This window comes from Lontra canadensis, unplaced genomic scaffold, assembly GCF_010015895.1.
Source record: "Lontra canadensis isolate GAN:19392208 unplaced genomic scaffold, GSC_riverotter_1.0 scaffold66, whole genome shotgun sequence".
Classification (NCBI taxonomy): domain Eukaryota; kingdom Metazoa; phylum Chordata; class Mammalia; order Carnivora; family Mustelidae; genus Lontra; species Lontra canadensis.
The window spans coordinates 4153647-4173533 of NW_022631060.1; the positions used below are offsets into that span (position 1 = coordinate 4153647).

General features: G+C 57.0%; 2 protein-coding genes across 4 annotated transcripts; one reads left to right on the plus strand and one right to left on the minus strand.

Moving 5' to 3' along the window:
* Positions 1–1798: 1798 nt before the first annotated feature.
* Positions 1799–14734, minus strand: BAD (BCL2 associated agonist of cell death). 2 transcript variants are annotated; one of them, XM_032879357.1, is made up of 4 exons: positions 14620–14734; positions 13169–13363; positions 2836–3029; positions 1799–2314 (listed from the first exon to the last, which is right to left on the minus strand). In XM_032879357.1, the coding sequence occupies exons 2-4, from the start codon at positions 13353–13355 to the stop codon at positions 2189–2191; spliced, it is 507 nt and encodes a 168-aa protein (XP_032735248.1). In that variant the 5' UTR covers positions 13356–13363; positions 14620–14734; the 3' UTR covers positions 1799–2188. The 2 variants fall into 2 exon arrangements, with proteins under 2 accessions (XP_032735248.1, XP_032735247.1); XM_032879356.1 differs by lacking the exon at positions 14620–14734 and adding an exon at positions 13649–13756.
* Positions 13820–18771, plus strand: GPR137 (G protein-coupled receptor 137). Of its 2 annotated transcripts, none has more exons than XM_032879352.1 (8): positions 13820–14419; positions 15547–15918; positions 16001–16050; positions 17000–17225; positions 17345–17494; positions 17628–17756; positions 17871–17989; positions 18310–18771. In XM_032879352.1, exons 2-8 carry the CDS (start codon positions 15562–15564, stop codon positions 18467–18469), a joined length of 1191 nt encoding a protein of 396 aa, XP_032735243.1. In that variant the 5' UTR covers positions 13820–14419; positions 15547–15561; the 3' UTR covers positions 18470–18771. The 2 variants fall into 2 exon arrangements, with proteins under 2 accessions (XP_032735243.1, XP_032735244.1); XM_032879353.1 differs by lacking the exon at positions 13820–14419 and adding an exon at positions 14516–14555.
* Positions 18772–19887: the final 1116 nt, after the last annotated feature.

Here is a 19887-nt window from a genome sequence, read left to right on the forward strand (position 1 = left end):
CTTCTAGTCCTCCCTTCACAGAGGCTCAGGCCTCTGCTTCAGGAAGCTTTCCCTGCCCCCCCTTCCTGTGGCCTGATAATGACCCAAGCACCCAGCATCTTCCGCCGAGGCTGCTCTGGGCCCCTCGTAGGCAGTCGACTCTAATTGGGGATGGACCTGGTCTGCTCAGAATTTGCCCGGGCTCACAGTGATACATATGGGGGGCCCTGGTGGTGACCCTTGGGAGAAGGGAAGCTGGCCATCACAGATGCTCACAGGGACTGGGAGACCCAGCATCCCCCTCATCCCTGTGAGGTAGATGTTACGCCTGTTTTACAGATGAAGTTAACTGAGGCCCAGAGCAGAAGTCACAGGTGTCTGGCCACAGCCTAGTCAGGATGTCCTGACCCCGAGGCAGGGCGGGCCTGGACCCTCTGTGACAGACTGTTTTGGCCTTGGGACAACCAGCGTGGAGTGGCACAGACCCTGCAGTGAGGGTGCGGCTAGGTTCTGCTGCAGGCGCAGGAGCTCAGGCTGGCACTTCTTCAAGGCCTCTCCCGGCTTCCTGGCGCTTCCCGGGCTGACGGCCTCCCTCCTCCAGAGGAAGGCAGCCTCTTATCTGGGCTTATCTCCTGCCAATTGAGTGTTTTCTTTCTTTGTTTTTGCTGCAGCCTCAGGCAAACAGACAGGGTGGGGAGGTGATAAAGGGCCAGCCCTGCACAGGGCTGGGGGCCTCTCCCCTTTGCCCTGTTCCCTCAGGGTTAATACCATGGCCCAAACCCTCCTTGCTTCTGTGGTCAGGCCTGGTCCTGTCTCCAAACTGGCCTACTCTATTCTGTGGCCAGGCCACTCAGCCACCAAGCCTTCTCTTCCTAATTTGGCTTGCTGCCACATGTAGAAACACTCCATGTCAGTCCCGGTCCTCAAAGTCCAAGCTAAACTCCAAACTCCCCAGGATGACATTCCAGCCCCCTCAGAATCCTGGCCTCTGCTGCTTCCCCCTCCCATTCTTCCATGGGTCCACTCTTTACAGGGAATGACAGCTCCCTCTTCCATATCGCTCTTCAATTCCCAGCGCTAACTCACCTCCTCCCTGAAGCCCTCCGGGACTTTCCCTTGCGGGAAGGTGCCGCCCTCACCCCGGTTCTGAGTCCCTATTATAGCACTCAGCTGGCGGTAATTCCACTCTGAGAGCCTGGTACTCCCCCTGCCAGGAAGCTTGAGGAGCTGTGGCGTAATTCAGCTCTCTACACCCTGTACCAAGCGCTGGCTGGTCTATAGGGGGCGCCAGTAAATCTTCCTGGAATTGAGCTCCGAGCTCCGCTCCCAAGTCCTGGTGAAGCTCCAGTTCTCCTGTGACCAGTCCACTCACAACCCTGGGCCCAACCTTCCGTTGCCCCCCTCCCCCGCTCTGAGCGTCCTGCCAGTTCCCTTAACAGAGCTGGCCCCAGGCCGGCCACACAGTAGCTGTTTGAAAGGACTGACCCAAATAGGAACAAATGACCCTCCCTGGGGGCCGGCGGCACGGTTTGCAGAGTGCGGAATTCCCGCGGCCGGCCGGCCTGCAGTTCCCAATTACCATGTTAGAGATAAGGACCTGCAGGTCCCAAGGCCCGGCTGCGCTCCGCTTTCCGGAGGCCAAGCAGCCCTGGCTCTCTGGTCGCCGCCTGGACCCGTTCCCGGTCTCGGTTCCAGGGTAAGTCGCTCAAAAAGAGCCTCGGTTTCCCTTATGTGTAAAGCGAGGACATCTTTTGAAACTGTCAGTGCTAGCGCTGCCCCTGCCTGCGAAGCCCCAAGCGACGGAGAGAGGAGACTCGGCGGCACAAACGCGGGCTTTATTAAGTACATGTCACTGCAAGCAATGGCCCCCAGCGACACCGCGGAGGAAAGGGTTCTGGTGAGAAGTCAGGATTTCGCCGAATTGCAACTTGCAGACGATGGGAGTAGCCCAGCGCCGGGGGCGGGGTCACAGTGCCACTTCCGGCGGCTAAGAGCGGATAAAACTTCAAAACTTCCGACGGGGACAAACCCCTCCGTGCTCTTCGTACACACCGGAAGGAAATCGGGCTTTGGGTCAGATCGCCTCCTTCGAAAAGGAAAGGACTGATCCTCTTTCTTGCATAAAGGCTGCGGAAAAGACTTCCGCCCACACCCAAGATGGCCGCCGGCGGCGCCGGGAAAGGGGGGGGGTTTCGGGCTGTGGGACGGGTCATTGGGAGGGGGCGGAGCCTCCTCTCCCCAAGTTCCGATCCCACCAGGACTGGATGACGCGCGTCCAACTGGGACTTTGTCGCATCTGCGTGGCTGTGCCCGCGCTCTTCGGGCGAGGAAGTCCCTTCGGGTGGGAAGAGAGGGTTAAATGAGTTAGCCTGTCGTGGAAGCCCAAGTCGGAGCCCTCCACCTCCGGAATCCCACCGCTGAGATGCCCGGGGGCCCTAAACCATAACTCCCCGCATGCCCCGTACGAGTAGCCTCCTGACCACTTACGGAAGCTCCAAGGGTCGCTTGGGCCCTTAGAAATGGGACTGGTTAGATCCCAGACGCACCCTGCCAGGGGCGCTGGGGGAGAACGCTTAGGACCTTGTGAGTATCAGAGCCCGAAACGTAGCCTAAGTAATTCTGAACTTGAGGCCAAAGAACCCGGATATCCGAAAGGGGCCCATCGGGAGCACAAATACCAGCATGCCTCGCGCCCCGAGCATTCCGGAAACTCAGGCGCTTTGGCCTTCTGACGCTCGGTCTGGACTACAGATACCGGCAGGCCCTGGGACGCAGGAAGAGTGGCCCGGGGCCGGGAGGGCGGGGGGAGGGGTCCCCGAACTACAGATCCCGACATGCTTTGGGGCCGGCGCTCACCTTGAAGGAGCCCTGGAACTCGTCGCTCATCCTCCGGAGCTCGCGGCCATAACGCAGTGCAGCACAAAGGTTGGGGGGCGCTGACCGCGAGCGTCCCCGGAAAGGGCTAAGCTCTTCCTCCTCCATCCCCTCATCTTCCTCGGTCCCCGCGGGGTACGAGCTATGGCGACTCCGCGTCTCCACAGCCCCAGCGCCTGCACAGGGGACGGGGGTGGCATGAGTCCCCACTCCTCCGCGCCTCCAGCTTTGCCAAAGCCCTCGGCACCAGCTCCCCGCCCGCTGGTGTCCATGGGTGCACAGTAGCTTGGCAGGTGCCTCAAAGTACCTCCGAGCCCCAGTTCAGTTCCTTCATATGTAAAGCGAGGGAAGCTCGTGGGGCTTTTGTGAAGATTCCCATTAACTTCTCATTAATCCCATAAATCTTAATTGAGCCCCAGTAATGGGCCAGGCCCTTAGTGTATTAAATGACCTCTGCTGCTGTCCGTGCCATAAAATAAGGTCATAAGTCGCAAAGCTATCAGCGCAAGGCCACGGGGCCTCAGGGCAGTCCTTGGACGAAATCAATCACTTGGATGAGATCTCCCGCCTAAGGCAGGGCTGAACTCCAGCTCTGCAAGTGACCTGCTGGGGCCCATTTGTTTCACTGTTCTGGCCTAGGGAGACCTTGGGCCCTGGAGAGCAAGGACCTGTCAGCAGCATGTCTGTACCTCCCAAGATACCTGCTTTGGAGAAGAGTCTGGAAGGGTCTGTTGACTTTTTTTAAGGTAATGATTATGGAGCACTTACTATGTGCCAACCCTGGGAATTCCCTCATGCTCCCAACCAGCCTAAGAAGTTGAGTCCTAACACGGCCTCCATTTTACAGACGAGAAGACAGAGGCTTAGAGAGTGGAGACTTGTCCACAGTCGCACAGTATGATGCTCTCAGGTTGGCAGTCTCTAGACTTCCAGAGCCCAGTGATCAACCAATGAGCTACACCTCTTCCCTTATCAGACCACCCTTCAGCTCTGAGCCAGTGTGCTCCCCCGTGTGGGGGTAGACCTGTCCCCGACTACCAGTGGCAGTGGAAAGGTCACATAAAACAATGTGAAAGTGCTCTGGAAACGAAGTACACGACAGGTTGTCATTCATGGTCACCTCTCCTGTGTTCTTAGTCTGTCTGACCTGTGTACTGTGTGCCGTTCCTCCGCTCCCGCCAACCCCACCCCCAAATCTAGACCAACAAAGACCTAGAACCAGTCCCAGGAGCAAAAACCCAGAGCTACCTAGTACTGTGAAAGCCAGCAGGGAAGTGGTGCAGGGGAAGGTGCTCAGGGCCCCCGGCAAGGCCCATCTGTCAGGAAAGGCATTTTGGAGGAAGTAAGATTTAGGCTCAGACTTTTTTTTTTTTGCCACGGCAAAACGGTGTCTCAGCCTCTCCCAAAGGACCTTACGCAAAGCCCTGAGGGTCACTTTCAGGGGCCATAGGGCCTCCAAGGGGCCCAGCTCCAGAGACGGGACTAAGAAAGCTAAGAAGGGAAGAGGGTACTGGATCCAGAAAGGCCTAGGCTAAGAGGGTGGTCCAAGCTCCTGGCTGTTCTGAGCCTTACTGAAGTCCAGGCCTGAGGTCAGGCAGGAACACCATGAGGCCTCCGAGGAGTGAGGTGGAAGTGGAGAACAGGAAGCTAAATCAGAAATCAGGACTAGGGGGCGCCTGGGTGGCTCAGTGGGTTGGGACTCTGCCTTCAGCTCAGGTCATGATCCCAGGTTCCTGGGATCGAGCCCCACATCCGGCTCTCTGCTCACCGGGGAGCCTGCTTCCCCCTTTCTCTCTCTGCCTGCCTCTCTGCCTACTTGTGATCTCTGTGTCGAATAAATAAATAAAATATTTAAAAAAAAAAAGAAATCAGGACTAGGGATACAGGCTGGAAGAGTCAGGAACAGAAACACCCTTGACAAGGACACGCCCACCCACAGAGCACTTTTCCAGTTCAGTAGGGTGTGGGGGCGGGGCAGACAGGGCCCCACCTCAACCAGTTTAATTTCCTGCTTTGTGATTTTAGCCCCCCACCTTTATTTATTTTAAGATTCTATTTATTTATTTGGGAGAGAAAGAGGAAGAGAATGCGTGCTCTTGGGCAGGGGGTGGGGCATGCTGAGTAGGAGCCCCACTGCGGGGCCATCCAGCCCACCTTGGGCCCTTCCTACTGGGGCCTCAGTGTCTTCCTCTATGAAATGGGGGCAGGGGTGGCTCAATCAGTTGGGCGTCTGCCTTCAGCTCTAGCCCTGCATGGGGCTCCCTGCTTAGTGTGGAGTCTGCCTCTCCCTCTCCATCTGCCTCTTTCCCAGCTCATGCTCTAATAAAATAAAATCTTAAAAAAAAAAAAAAAAAAAAAAAGAGGGGCACCTGGGTGGCTCACACGGTTAGGGGGTTAAATGTCTGCCTTTGGCTCAGGTCATGATCCCAGGCTCCCTCTTCCTCTGCCCCTCCCCCCACTCATGCTCCTTCTCCAATAAACACATCTTAAAGAATAAAAAAATAAATTAAATAAATGGGGGCAGTCCCCGTCTCCCAGGACCACCCCAATAACAGATGAGACAAGAAGAGAATCAGGTTCTGACCCCTTTGACATCCTGAAACCTCCCAGCTTCCCAGTGAGGCGGCTGCAAAGTCCCGTTCCCCCACTCCCCCACCCATGCTACAGAGGAAGAAGTGGAGGCACCTAGAGGTTAGGAACTTGCCAGAGGTCCTGCATCGGGCACACCCTCCTGGCCACTTAAGGGCTCAAGGAACGTCAGCTGTTCTCCTTCACTAGCTTTTAAGAAAGCGCACAACCACCACACTTGACAGACACCAGGTCCAAAAAAGTCAGAAAGCAAGTGACTTGCAGGTGGCCACTTGGTCTGGGCGCCATGCCTTCGCCCGGAAATCAGAAGAGCACTGGCCGTGTCAGTCAGGCTCACGTTCTTCACCTGAATCGATTCATTACGTCCCCACCACACCCTAAGAGGAAGGTTCCTTACTGTCCCCATTTTATGGAGGAGAAGACTAAGGCCCAGAGAGGGTAAGTCACTTCCCCGATGTCACCCAGCTTGTAGGTGGCAGAGCTGGGATCCAAACCCAACCAGTCTGGCTCCAGGGCCTGTGTCCTTAATGGTCATGCCCCCAGTTCCCAACATCCGCCCCACAGGCCACCTTGGGGGTGCCACTTAGGGAAGGCATCTCTGGGCCCTCCATGAGTGTCAGCCCTACCAGGAACCTATCCTCTGGGGCAGGCTGTTTCCACCAAAGCCATGGATTTCGCGATGCCAAGCCAGCCACCATCAGAATGACAACCATACATGTAAACTGAGCTTTTAAGTGTCCTTCTTGGGGCGCCTGGGTGGCTCAGTGGGTTAAGCCTCTGCCTTCAGCTCAGGTCATGATCTCAGAGTCCTGGGATCGAGCCCCGCATCCGGCTCTCTGCTCAGCAAGGAGCCTGCTTCCTCCTCTCTCTCTCTCTGCCTGCCTCTCTGCCTACTTGTGATCTCTGTCAAATAAATGAATAAAAATAAATAAATAAATAAAAGCGTCCTCCTTTGTACTGGAAAAAAAACCTGAGGAATTTTCCGTGAACACCCTGGGGCAGTGGACATAGTCACTCTGAACCATCCCACTCTCCAATCAGCTCTCGCCTGGCACATTCCCACATCCCGGGGCTGGACAGAAGGGGCCTCTCCCCACTCTGAGGAAGTGAGGTAGGAGGGAGAGGGAGCAGCTCCTGCCTGGGCTCGAGCTAGGGTGGGTGCTCAGGCTTGCCCACGCACACCACCCTCTCAGGTCGCCTGGGGCTGGGGTGGGGAGAGGGAGGGACCTCCAGTGGGAAGGGCCCCAAGCCCCAGGAAAATCTTAAATTCTTTACCATGGGGCCTCTGGGTAAGTGGGTGGGGGCCTGACACATCTAAGTTGATGCTTGGGAGAGCAACCTTACACACTTTAGCATAACGCTGGTGTTCCGGGCAGCCTGAGGCAGTGAAGCTTGGTCATAGGGCAACTCAGGGTTTGAATCCTGCTCTCCTGCCTGCAGGGTCTCACCTACCGCTTGCCTCCGGCTCCCAGCAGGCAGCCAGGCTGGTGGCCCAAGCTGAGCATGCGCGTGGGGCCCATCAGGTTCCAGCACCTGCAGGAAGCCCAGGCTCCTTGTCTACCCTAAAGCCATCTGGGGTATAGAAATACCTTACTGGCCTGCAAAGAACACACCCCATCTTGCTCGGAGCTGCTGAATCAGAAAAACACTCTATAGCAGGAGCTGGCAAATGTTTTCGGTAAAGGGCCAGAGAGGAAATGTTTTGGGCCACTGCAGGCCACACGGTCTCTGTGACAACTACTCAATTCTGTGGTCATTGCTTGAAAGAAGCCATGAACAATATATAATTGTGTTGCTGTATTCCACTAAAATGTTTATGTCAAAACCATTCTTAGCTCACAGGCTGACAAAAAAAATTGGGATTTAGGGAAACCTGGGTGGCTCAGTCAGTTAAACGGCTGCCTTCGACTCAGGTCACAGTCCCAGGGTCCTGGGATCGAGTTCCGCATCGGGCTCCTTGCTCAGCAGAAAGCCTGCTTCTCTCTCTTCCTCTGCCTGCCACCCTTCCTCTTCCCCTGCTTGTGCTCTCTCTCTCTGATAAATAAACAAATAAATAAAATCTTAAAAAAAAAAAATAGGGAGGGGTGCCTGGGTGGCTCAGTGGGTTAAAGCCTCTGCCTTTGGCTCAGGTCGTGATCCCAGGGTCCTGGGATAGAGCCCCGCATCAGGCTCTCTGCTCGGCAGAGATCCTGCTTCCTCCTCTCTCTCTGCCTGCCTCTCCGCCTACTTGTGATCTCTGTCAAATAAATAAATAAAATCTTTAAAAAAAAAATAGGGATTTAGCCTGTGGCTGTGGTTTGCCAACCCCTGCCCTAAATCCAACTGTGTCTGTTCTCTGCCTGAAACCTTCAACGGCTCCCCATTGCCAAGGAAGTAAAGTCCAAACTCCTTAGTGTGGCTTCCAAGGCCTTTACATTCTGGTTCTAACTTAACCTTTCCGTGTCCATTATCAGGAGGCATGGGTGGTCCACGTCTACAGCAGTCCTCAGCTCTGCTCAGGGTCTGGGCCAACAATTCACATTAACAACAAGAGCAACAGGGGCGCCTGGGAGGCTCAGTCAGTCGTGCGTCTGCCTTCGGCTCAGGTCATGATCCCAGAATCCTGGGGTCAAGTCCCATATCAGGCTCCTTGCTCAGTGCAGAGCCTGCTTCTCTCCCCGCCTGTTGCTCTCCCTGCTTGAATGCTCTCTAACAAATAAATAAAAATTAACAACAACAACGGCAACAATTGTTGCAGTCTAGTAAGAACAGCAAAGCTTCCTCTGTGCCAGAGGAACACACTGTCTCTTTTTTCTTTCTTTTTTTTTTTAATAAGATTTTTATTTATTTACTTGACAGAGGAAAGAGAGAGATCACAAGCAGATAGGCAGGCAGAGAGAGAGGGGGAAGGAGCCTCCCAGCTAAGCAGAGAGCCGATGTGGGGCTGGATCCTAGGACCCTAGGATCAGGACCCGAGCCAAAGGCAGAGGTTTAACCCACTGAGCCACCCAGGCGCCCGCAGGCACTGTTTCTAAGCACTTTTCCTCTATTTTTTTTTTTTTTTTGAGAAGCTTTTTCTTTTTCTTTTGAAGATTTTATTTGAGAGAGAGACAGAGAGAGTGAGAGAGAACACGGCACGGCACGGTGACAGGTAGAGGGAGAAACAGACTCCCTGCTGACCAGGGAGCCCGGATGAGGGGGCTGGATCCTGGGGCTCCAGGATCATGACCTGAGCCGAAGGCAGACACTTAACCGACTGAACCGCCCAGGTGCCCCAGCGCGTTTCCCATATTAACTGATCAGATCCCCCCTATAAGAAGGGAAGATGAGTTTCTATTCTCACTTTACAGATAAGAAAACTGAGGCAGACAGTTAACTCACCTGCTCAAGTTGAGCCCACTAAGGGAGGGTGGGGCGGAGTTTGAACCCTGTGGTCTGGCCCCACTGGGCGATCCTCCCTCCCTCCCCACCATCCACACACACTGCCCGCTGCTCCCAGTGCACCTACCTGTCCCGGGCCCTGGGCTATGCGCTGGGGCTGTCACAGCACAAAAGGTGTCACAGTCTCTGCCCTGGGGACATGCACACATCCAGTCCCACGGGGCCCAGGGGTCAGGGAATGTGCAGAGTGACTGGGACTCAGCAGGCCTGGAGGGGGCGGGGGCTCTGTGGCTCCCAAAGAGCAATCCCCCCCCAACCTTGCTGATCTTTTCTGGGAAAATCATTTGCTTTTTCGGCACTGAAAACTAAGTCCAGGGGTGCCTGGGTGGCTCATTGGGTTAAAGCCTCTGCCTTCGGCTCAGGTGATGATCTCAGGGTCTTGGGATCGAGCCCAGCGTCGGGGCGTCGGGCTCTCTGCTCGGCAGGGAGCCTGCTTCCCCCTCTCTCTCTCTGCCTGCCTCTCTGCCTACCTGTGATCTCTATCAAATAAATAAAATCTTTAAAGAAAAAAGAAAACTAAGTCCAGAGGTGGGTGGGGGGAGGGGGTACCTGGGCAAGGGAATGAGCGCTGTTATATGCAACTGATGAGTCACTGACCTCCAACTCTGAAACTTGTAATACACTATATGTTAATGAATTGAATTTAAATTAAAAAAATAAAACTAAGTCGAAAGTTTAAGAACTCCTGTCAATGGCTACTTTCTCCCTTGCTGTCTTCCTCATGGAAGGGTCTGGAGCTGGGGGAGGTACCCCCGCCCTCAGGCCACACACCCACTGGTGCAGAAGTTTCCTCCAGTCCCGACCTCGTTCACTCCCAGGACCCAAGTGGCCCTTCTGCTTTCCAGCCTCTCCCTTCTTCCCCTGGAGAGAACCTTCAGGAACTCCATCCTAAGCCTCGCAGCTTCTACCTGGCTGGCTCCCTCCCCTGGAAGCCCACTCTAGTGATGCCAGAACTCCCAGAGCCAGGCTACACCCCACACTGCCTCTCCGAGCAGACACCCTCAAGCAGCCCTCCCCAGCTGGGCTGAGTCAGGCACAGCTCTGGCTAAACTCTAACTCCCAGCTGGCCCCTTGGACCCCCAGGCTGAAGAAAAGCATAGCCATGTTGCCTCCACTGAAATTCATGGCATGGGTGCCTGGGTGGCTCAGTCAGTTAAGCATCTCAGGTCGTAATCCCAGGGTCCTGGGATCGAGACCCACATCTGGCTCCCTGTTCAGCGGGAAGCCTGCTTCTCCATCTCCCACTCCCCCTGCTTGTGTTCCCTCTCTCGCTGTGTCTCTCTTTGTCTCTGACAAATAAATAAGAAAATAAATAAATAAATAAAACCTAAAAAAAAAAAGCATCTGCCTTCTGCTCAGGTCATGATCCCAAGTTCCTGGGATCTAGTACCACTCAGGCTCCTTGTTCAGCAGGGAATCTGCTTCTCCCTGTCCCTCTGCTCTTCCTGGCCACTCATGTTCTCTCTCTCACTCACTCACTCTCGAATAAACAGCAAAATCTTTAGGGAAAAAAAAAAAAGTTTATAATTAAAAAAAAAAAAAAAGAAACTGACAACGTGGTGCCCTTGACATTGCCCAGCCCACCTCGCATACTCTGTGCTTGGGGATGGATGACCACTTCAAGACTGACCCGCTCTCTTCCCACCCTTTCCTGGAGAAACTGGCAGCACCCACAAGAGAAACTTCTGCTGGGGCCCCTGAGTGACTCAGTTGTTAGCCGTGTGCCTTCGAGGCTCAAGTCTTGATCCCAGGGTCCTGGGATAGAGCCCCGCATCAGGCCCCCAGCTGAGTGGGAAGCCTGCTTCTCCCTCTCCCATTCCCCCTGCTTGTATTCCTTCTCTCACATCTCTGTCAAATAAATAAAAATCTTAAAAAGAGAGAGACGGAGAGAGAAACTTCTTCTACTTCCTATCTACTCACAACCACGCACTCCTGTCCACTGTCTCGCATTTAGCTGAGCCAGCCCTCCCCCGGTGCCAGACCCTGGTGTCCTACTCGAGGACATCTCTCTAGTTAGTGTCCCTTCTCTCCTACCTCATGGTAGTTCCCTGGCTCCTGGATTACCCCCCTCAGCTTCTAGACAAGCTATTTTCTTTCCCCTTAAACAAAAAAACACAGCTGGAGCTGGAGCACAGCTGGAGCACAGCTGCCCAAAGGGGGCTCCCCTGTTTCCACCTCTCTTCCCGTTATCCCTCCCTTCTGAACTGATGTCAGCCTTCCCCCCATCTCCTCACCCAAACTGCGACGGCATGTGTTGGCGACTCCAACGGCCCTCTCCCAGATCTCCAGCCAGAAGCAATCCCTTGCTGTGTGGGCCCTGCCAGCTCCTGGTTTCCCTCCCATCCTGCTACTAATTTCTTCCCTGCTGCCTCCCTCTGAAGGCCAAGGCCCCAGGCTCAGACCAGGCCCCCGCCTGTCTACACTGGCTGCCTAGGCCTCAGAGAACACTACCTCTGGGACTGACAACTCCCAGGCGTATAAATCCCTCTTGGGCCTATCCCTACTGGGAACCTCCAACCGGCTGCCCAGAAGGCCCCCCTCCCCTCACTTGGCCCACACCAGGCTCCTGATTGGGCTGTAGTTCCGTCAGAGTCAACATCAGAGTCAATGGCAGGGTCCTCCAGGTGCCCAGCCCAGATGCCTTGCGGCCCTCCCTGATTCCTCTCTCTCCTGCACACCTCACACCCAGTTTGTTGGCAAATCCTGCCAGTTCTACCTACAAAATAAATGTGTACCATTTCCTCTGCCTCCAACAGGCACAAGTCATCATCCTCCCTCACTGGGACTCTCCCAGCAGCCTCCCCTGCAGCACCCCCACGGGGCTGCCTTGGCCCATTGCAGACTAGTCCTAACACAGAGGCCCTGGTGATGTTCTTGATCCCATATCAGACAGCCCTGCCTCTGCTCCCTGTTCTCCCACGTGTTTTCACTCAAAGTGAAAGCCTCTGTCCTGGCACAGGCCTTCCGGCCCGCCCAGATGCTCCTCCCACCATTCATCTCCCCTGCGGCATCTCGACCTCTCCTCCCCTCAGTGACCTAGACTGTGTCCTGCCTTCAGGGCCTTTGCATTGGCCCTTCCCTAGGCTGGGATATTTTTCCAGTCGGGATCTGTTTTTCTGGGGATATGGGCAGGGCTCACCTCTCACCCCCTTCTAACCTTGCTTCTTACCACGCTGGGTTGACCCTGACCACCTCCATCAGAGTCACTCCCCCAGCCTTCTGGTACTCTGGAGAGAAAGTAAAGAATGCTTCTGGCACCGCCAGGACGGCACTACAGCATTTGTTTGTTTGTTGGTGGCCTGTCTCTTCCCACTCAACTAGAACCTGGAGGCACCACAAAGAGCAAGGACTTTTATCTCTTTTGTTCACTAATGTACCCCCTGGCGGCTGGGGCAGCACGTGGCACAAATGAAGCCCTTGATACTGAAGGTGAAGAGGAACCACGGGGGCCAAGGCCCGGTGGGAAGCTGCGAGCAGCCAAGTGCAAAGATCTGGACGCTAAAGGAGTTAAAGAAAGTATTTGGGGTTCAGTCTGACAAAGTGTGTGTGCGCGGGCTGGGGAGGAGGACTTCATAAGCCTTCTTGTTCTTGAACCTGGGGATGGTGGTCTTTCTGGCTTCATGACGTTAAGGATAGGAGTTTTGTTTACAGAAGATCTCTATGGTTGTTCCAGGTGCCAAGACCGGGGGTGGGCACTGGGGAGGTGGGCACTGGGGAGAAATGGCTGCCATTCCTCCAGTGTCCATACTTTCTTTCAGCTCAGCACTGGGTCCCCTCGCTGAGTGTGTCCAGACCCCTTCTCCTCCATCTATCTTTCTTGTTATGTAAAGGTAGTGTTATATTTTAGATTTTATTTACTTATTTGACAGAGACACAGAGAGAGTGGAAACACAAGCAGGGGGAGTGGGAGAGGGAAAAGCAGGCTTCCCGCTGAGCAGGGAGCCTGATGCAGGGCTCCATCTCAGGACCCTGGGATCGTGACCGGAGCCCAAGGCAGGACTGAGCCACCCAGGCGTCTCTCTCTGGGTGATTTCTGTGCTGGTCCTAGGCTAACAGCTACATTCTTTGAGCATTTACTATGCACTGGCACTATAATTAAGTGCTTCCTATATATTTCTGGTATCATCCCAACAGTCCTACAACGGTGGTGATTAATTGCTCTGTTTTACAGAAGAGGAAACTGAAGTGCAGACAGGTTAGGCACTTACTCGAAGCCAGCCAGTTAGTGGGGATGCAGCTGGGATGTGGGGAGCTACTGGGTTGGGGGCAAGGTGGAGAGGCAGGTGGTTGGGGGGTGGGTACCTACCTCCATGGTGGCTGCTGCTGGCCGGCTGCCCCTGCTGGTGACCAGCTTCCCCTAGGAGGCCTGGGGCCGTCTGCAGGTGCTTGCCAAGGCCTGGGGGTTGATCCCCTGTGGGGCTGGGGCCCAGGCCCCTATCTGCAGGGCTGGAGTCTTCCTGCTCACTGGGCTCAAACTCTGGGATCTGGAACATGCTCTGGGCTGTGGGGGCAAGATGGCAGGTAGTTAGGGCACAAGCTGGGGCAAATGGTGGCTGGTGAAGGGAGGGGCAGATGACTGTAGTTCCCTCTCTCCCACCTTAGAACCCCACGTTCACCCTGCTTCCCAGGCCCAGATCTGTCCACTGATCCTAGCCAGGCAGGTCGTTCAGCCTGTCCAAACAGGACCGAACTCTCCTCTTTTGGAGCCCTGGTGCTGTGAAGCAGTCCTAGTCCCCTACTCAGACCCAGGCCCAACCTGCCCTCGGTGGCGGCACACGAGTCTTACCCCAAGCCCGATCTCGAGGAGGCCCCTGACCCGGGCCTGCCGCCTCCCTCTAGTACCGAGGGAGCCCGGCCCCAGTTGCCCGGGCAACGGGAACTGTCACCGACCCGGCCCAATCAGCTCTTGAAATGTCACTAGGGCCGGCCAGGGGGCGTGGCCACCCCAGCCCAGCCTCCGCCCCCGCCGGCGGACAGGCTCCCTTGCCCACCGTCGTCCCACTAGGTCCCTGTCTCGCCTCCCGCCGCTCAGTTCCCGACTTCCTTGTGCCCGAGCCATGCGTGGGAGCAGATGAGGGATTCTCTGGGTCCCCATTTGGAACCTGGAGACCAGCTTCTGCTGACAAGCCCTTCAGCCCCTCTGGGCCTTAGTCTCCACTCCTGTAGAATGAAGATAATGACACCTCCCTTAGAAGCCAGACAACTTTGTAAACCGAGTGATTACTGTGGGTGAAAGCACTTTGCAAAGGCTTCAGTTGAAGCTCAGCCGTCGATGCAGGTGTTGTTGCTGTTGTCACTGCTTCATCTGGATGAAATTGTCGTTGCTGTTGTCACTGCTCCGTGTGGACTGGGTATCCGGGTCGGGAAGTCCCGCTCCCTCTTCCCCACGGTGGAAACCTCGTACCGCCCGCCTCGGGGGCACTACTCTCCGCGCCAGCTCAGGAGAGCTCGAGATAAGCGAGGGAGCCTCCTCCCCGGCAGGATGACTGCCCCGGCGCAGGAGAGGGGGCCCCGTTGAGGGTGGCCGTAGGACTCGCGGGAGCAGGCAGCCGGCCAGGTGAGCGGGAACGGCGGCCCGCCGGGGAGTGGGGCGGGCGTGCCTCCCCGGGACTGCGGGGCCCTGCGGGTTAAACCCAGGGGGCGGGGCCCGGGGGCCATCTTGGCTGTGGGCGGAAGTTTCCTTCGGAGAGCGGGTGAGGGGGAGTTGTTGCCGCCCCCCCCGCCGGCAATCTGGATTTGGGGATAGGGAGGAGAAACCTGGGAACTAGCGGTCCCCCAAACAGACGAGGGCAGGTGGCTCCGGGCACGGCCCACCCGGGCGCCCGCCAGATGCGGTTCCGCCCCAGCGTCTTGGCCTCCCGCTGCTCCTAGTAACCCCTGGCGCCTGTCCCCGACGCACCTCGCGCCAATTCTCGAACGGCTCCGCGCCGGGCGCGGCGCGGGCCTGCGGGGCTGGTGGGGGCCAGACCCTCCGCATTTAGCGTAGCGAACGGCGCCCGCGCAGGCGCAGGCGCAGGAGGGGGCGGAGCAGCGGGAGCCGGGGAGCTGGGGAGCCGGAGCCCCGGGTCCCAGCGACCAGAGCCGGCTCCCCCAGCGGCGTCCTGAGCACCCGGCATCGGCCACCTCCCGGCCCTCGAGGCTGAGAGTGGATGCAGTGGGGGGTGGGGTGGGGGCGGGGCAGCGTCGTCCGGAATTCCGAGGACGGAAGGCAGAGGCCACCCCCAATCCGGATTATTGGAGGGGAGAGAGACCCCCAGTTTGGTGGGGGGAGAGCTGGGCGTTGAGCGTCCCCCGCAGCGGCCGCTGCCTTCAGCCGAAGGATATCTGCCGGCTCTCCCCCTCCAGCCGGGACGACTGCAACGACCAAGGCCAGGGACCCCTGTCCTTCAGGCTCTGCACCCCCTCATCCTGGCTCTGGGGCTGGCCCAGGGAGGATATCCTGCCCACTTCCCGCCTCTGCCTTCCAGAGGGTCTGTCCTTCCACGCCCCAGAGTAAGGGGCTCGGGCTGCCTGTGTCCCGCTGCAAGGGCAGGGTCTCTCTGTTGAGAGGGAAGGGCCTGGCCAGCTGCAGTTTCTTTTCTCCTGAGCTCCCCATCTCTGTCGCTGCTCCCTGCAACTCCCACCCCTCCGTATTTATTTACCTGGCCCCCTGCCAGCCCCTCCATCTCTTTCTCTGGGATTCAGGCCTCCTGTCCTGACATGGAGAGTAACCTGTCTGGCCTGGTGCCTGCTGCTGGGCTGGTTCCTGCGCTGCCTCCCGCCGTGACCCTGGGGCTGACTGCGGCCTACACCACTTTGTATGCCCTGCTCTTCTTCTCGGTATATGCCCAGCTCTGGCTGGTGCTTCTCTATGGGCACAAGCGTCTGAGCTATCAGACAGTGTTCCTGGCACTCTGTCTGCTCTGGGCTGCCTTGCGCACCACCCTCTTCTCCTTCTACTTCCGAGATACCCCCCGAGCCAACCGTCTGGGACCCCTGCCCTTTTGGCTTCTCTACTGCTGCCCTGTCTGCCTGCAGTTCTTCACCCTGACACTTATGAACCTCTACTTTGCCCAGGTAACCATGGTAACGGGTGGGGGTGGGCTGTGGGGTGGCAGGCCGAGGGGCCCAAAGGAATGATGGGCATTTCTGCTCCCAGGTTGTGTTCAAGGCCAAGGCGAAGCGCCGGCCGGAGATGAGCCGAGGCTTGTAAGTACCCGGGATGTATGGGCATATCCCCCAGGCCAGGGGCAGGGAGCAGCCTGGTGTCTGTTTCTTGCCCCCTGACCCTGTGCAGTACCAAGGTGGGGACAACTTAGCAGATGTTTGTGAAAGAGCCATGAAAAGTTAGGCACGTGGTACAGACAGCTCTGCAAAGGCACTGCACCTGTGAAGGGCAGCGTTGATGGAAACAGCCATGCTAGTGTGAAGGGATAGGGTCCCAGCGTCATCCCTGACGGAAGAAGAGCTGAGGCTCCAGCCCCAGAAGCCCCAGACCGCACTTGCGGCTGACCTTGGGCGGTGATAAGCTTGTCGTTTGTATAACGTCTTACGGTTTATTAAGAGCTTTCAGAGCTTTCACAAACACTATTACAACTTACCTGGGAGGCTGTTATTATCCCCATCCGAGAGATGAAGAAACTGAGGCCCGGCAAGGTAAAGCCACATGTTCAAGGTCATAGATCTGGTGGAAACCAGAGCCAGGGCTTAAACTTAGGTTTCTTTCTTTTTTCTTTTCTTTCCTTTCCTTTCCTTTTTTTTTTCTTTTTAAAAGATTTTATTTATTTATTATCGAGAGAGAGAGTGCACAAGTGGGGAGAAGGGCAGAGAGAGCGGGAGAAGCAGACTCCCCGCTGAGCAGGGAGCCTGGGATCACAACCGCAACCAAAGGCAAACACTCAGCCTCAACTGACTGAACCACCCAAGCGCCCCTGACCCCACGTCTCTGACTCTCAGTCTTGTGCTCTTTCTGCTCTACCATAGCTGTCAGTCACTGTCTGACCTCTGTGGGCCTCGGTTTCCCCATCTGTGAAACTGGAGAGCCGGGGTTCAGATTGGTTGGTCTGGATTGATTCTGATTGACCCTGAGGGAGTTTGGTGGGGGGTTCAGTGGGTGCCAGCGATGGTTTCCTGGGGCTGACTGTGCTGTGGGCTGCAGGCTGGCTGTCCGAGGGGCCTTCGTGGGGGCCTCGCTGCTCTTTCTGCTGGTGAACGTGCTGTGCGCTGTGCTGTCCCGCCGGCGCCGGGCACAGCCCTGGGCCCTCCTGCTGGTGCGAGTCCTGGTGAGCGACTCCCTCTTTGTTATCTGCGCACTCTCTCTTGCTGCCTGCCTCTGCCTTGTCGCCCGGCGGGCGCCTTCCACCAGCATCTACCTGGAGGCCAAGGTAGGGCCACAAGCCCTGATCCCTGGGTGTCCCTTGGGGCCTTTGGGCAGTGATCGTCTGGGTAGAGAGGGAGCTGGAGCTTCCCCTCCCTGAGGGTCCTCTTTTGTCATTTGTGCCAGGGGACCAGTGTGTGCCAGGCAGCTGCGATGGGTGGTGCCATGGTCCTGCTCTACGCCAGCCGGGCCTGCTACAACCTGGCGGCCTTGGCCTTGGCCCCCCGGAGCCGGCTGGATGCCTTCGATTATGACTGGTACAACGTCTCTGACCAGGTGGGCATTCAGCACGGCAGGTGCCTCCCTAATGGCCATGGCTCTTGGCCCCCAGTTGGCCTCGACTCTGTCTGGGTCACGCCCCCCGCCCCGACACAGTTGTGGATTGATACAAACTCCTGTCTTCCCACAGGCGGACCTGGTAAATGACCTGGGGAACAAAGGCTACCTGGTGTTTGGCCTCATCCTCTTTGTGTGGGAGCTGCTGCCCACCACCCTGCTGGTGGGCTTCTTCCGGGTGCACCGGCCCCCGCAGGACCTGGTGAGGGCCAGTGGAGAGGGATGGTTGCCGGGAATCCCTGGGCCAGGTTCTGGCAGGGCCGTGGGAAGCCAATGGTGGGGCAGGAGAAAGCACGATGCTGGTTTCCTCCCCCAGAGCACCAGCCGCATCCTCAATGGGCAGGTCTTTGGCTCCCGTTCCTACTTCTTTGACCGGGCCGGGCACTGTGAGGACGAGGGCTGCTCCTGGGAGCACAGCCGTAGTGAGAGCACCAGGTAGGAGCCCTGGCCCTGCCTCAGGTCCTCCCAGCTCCCAGCTCCCTCCATTGAGCCATGGGGACCTAGAGCCTGGTCCTGCCACTTTCTCCCCTTGCCCCACCCCTGCCCCGCCCCTGCTTCCTGTCTGTACTGCGTGAGGTCTCTTCTGCTTCCCACCCCAAGTTGCAGTTTGCCATAGTCTAGACGGTTCAGGCCCTAGGTGCTGGAAAGGTGGAGGCCCTGGGCCTTGTGCTAATAAGCCTCTCTCCCACCGCCATATCTTGTGATTGTGGCCCGGGTCCCTGCCTTGGGACTGATCCTTGTTTCTCTGCCTGCAGCATGTCGGGCAGCCTGGGCTCCGGCAGCTGGTATGGCGCCATCGGGCGGGAGCCGGGCTGGTGCGGAGGCAGCCAGACACGGACCACTCCTCTGCTCTTCTCCCAGGTGCTGGGACCAGGTGGCCACCACCACAGTCTCTACTCCACCCCACAGACGTGATCCCCTCCCACTCTCCCCACTAGAACCCCCAGACCCTAGTCCTCCCATCCCAGGTCCCTGTGCCAAGTTCATCTGCCGCTTCTTGCCCAGGATCATGAGAGGCTGTGGCCGCCTCTGCCCCTGGCTGGCTCCTTGCTACTCCTGTCATAGTGAGCTTGTGCTGTCCCCTAGGATGGGGGGGCATGGCCTGGCTGCCAGATGCCCACAGCACCTTGGCATGACCTGCCATCTCCACTTCTGCACTGGAGCCACCTACCTCTCCTGCACTTGTCACTCAATAAACAGTGTCCGTGCCCCTTGTCTGTTCGCTGTCTTGTCTATTGTCGCCTTTGTGTTCTTCTCACGGCAGCCTGTACAGCTGAAGGCTGATCAGACCCAGGCCCTCCCAGGGTATGGCTGGGGGGGGGGCACTTACCTGACCTAGGCTGGTCGGCAGGGAGAGGGAAGAGCCTGCAGTCAGAGGGGAAAGGAGGCCAGAAGAGTCTGTCCCCACTCCAGTGCCCTCTTCTCTTGAAAAATGTCTACTCTTGCCTCAAAACCTGCTTCAGATGTCACTTGCTTTATGAAGCCTTTCGTCTCCAGGTCAGGGAGCTATGTCCCCACTCCAGGGTCCAGTGGCAGCGTGATTATGGGTCTCTTAGGCCTGTTCCCCTTGCTGGGTTGGGATTTCTGGAAACCCTGTTTCCCTGTCATCCTCCTAACCTGGCATTCTGGGCCAGGAATTGGTCCAGGGCCATGGAGGAGTTGGCCTGGGACTGAGAAGCCCCCACCTCCCCACCAGGTGTGGATTTGGCCGGAGAGTTGGGCTGCCCCCACAGTGTCTGCGTGGTGGCCCCGAGGGCCCCTTTCTGGTTCCCCCTAATACCACAGTTACTGCTTTCTGCTGCCATGGCGTTGGCAGAGCTGACCTCTGTCCTGTGGCTGGGAGTCATTTATCAGAGGGTCTCTCTCCTGTCCTATCAGAGGGCCTGATCATCACAGCTCATCGGAGTTCTGGGCCCAGCACAGATCCTGTCTTGAAACTCTCTGCTTCAGATGCTCCTGGGCACCGGGACTTCAGGGCTTCCAGACTGGGCATCTGACACTGACAATCAGCTTGAAGCTGAACAGTCACTCTCTGTTGAAAGGAAGACTGCTAATATTTGTAGGACACTTTATTGTGTGTTCCAGCCTCTGTTTTGAGCATTTACAAATAGTGACCTCCTTAATGCTCAGAACAGCACTCTGAGGCGAGAATTAATCATGCCTTTTCTGTAAGTAGGGACAGGGAGGCTCTGGGGAGCTTGCTAGCCGCATCTGCGCCCTCTGCTGGTAGGGGGTGGTCAGCCTTAGAGCCCAGGCTTAACGCCACCCACCGTGGTGGCTGAAGACCCCAAGCCGGAAGATTTTAGGAGAGCTCAGGGTTTCAAGAAGTGGGT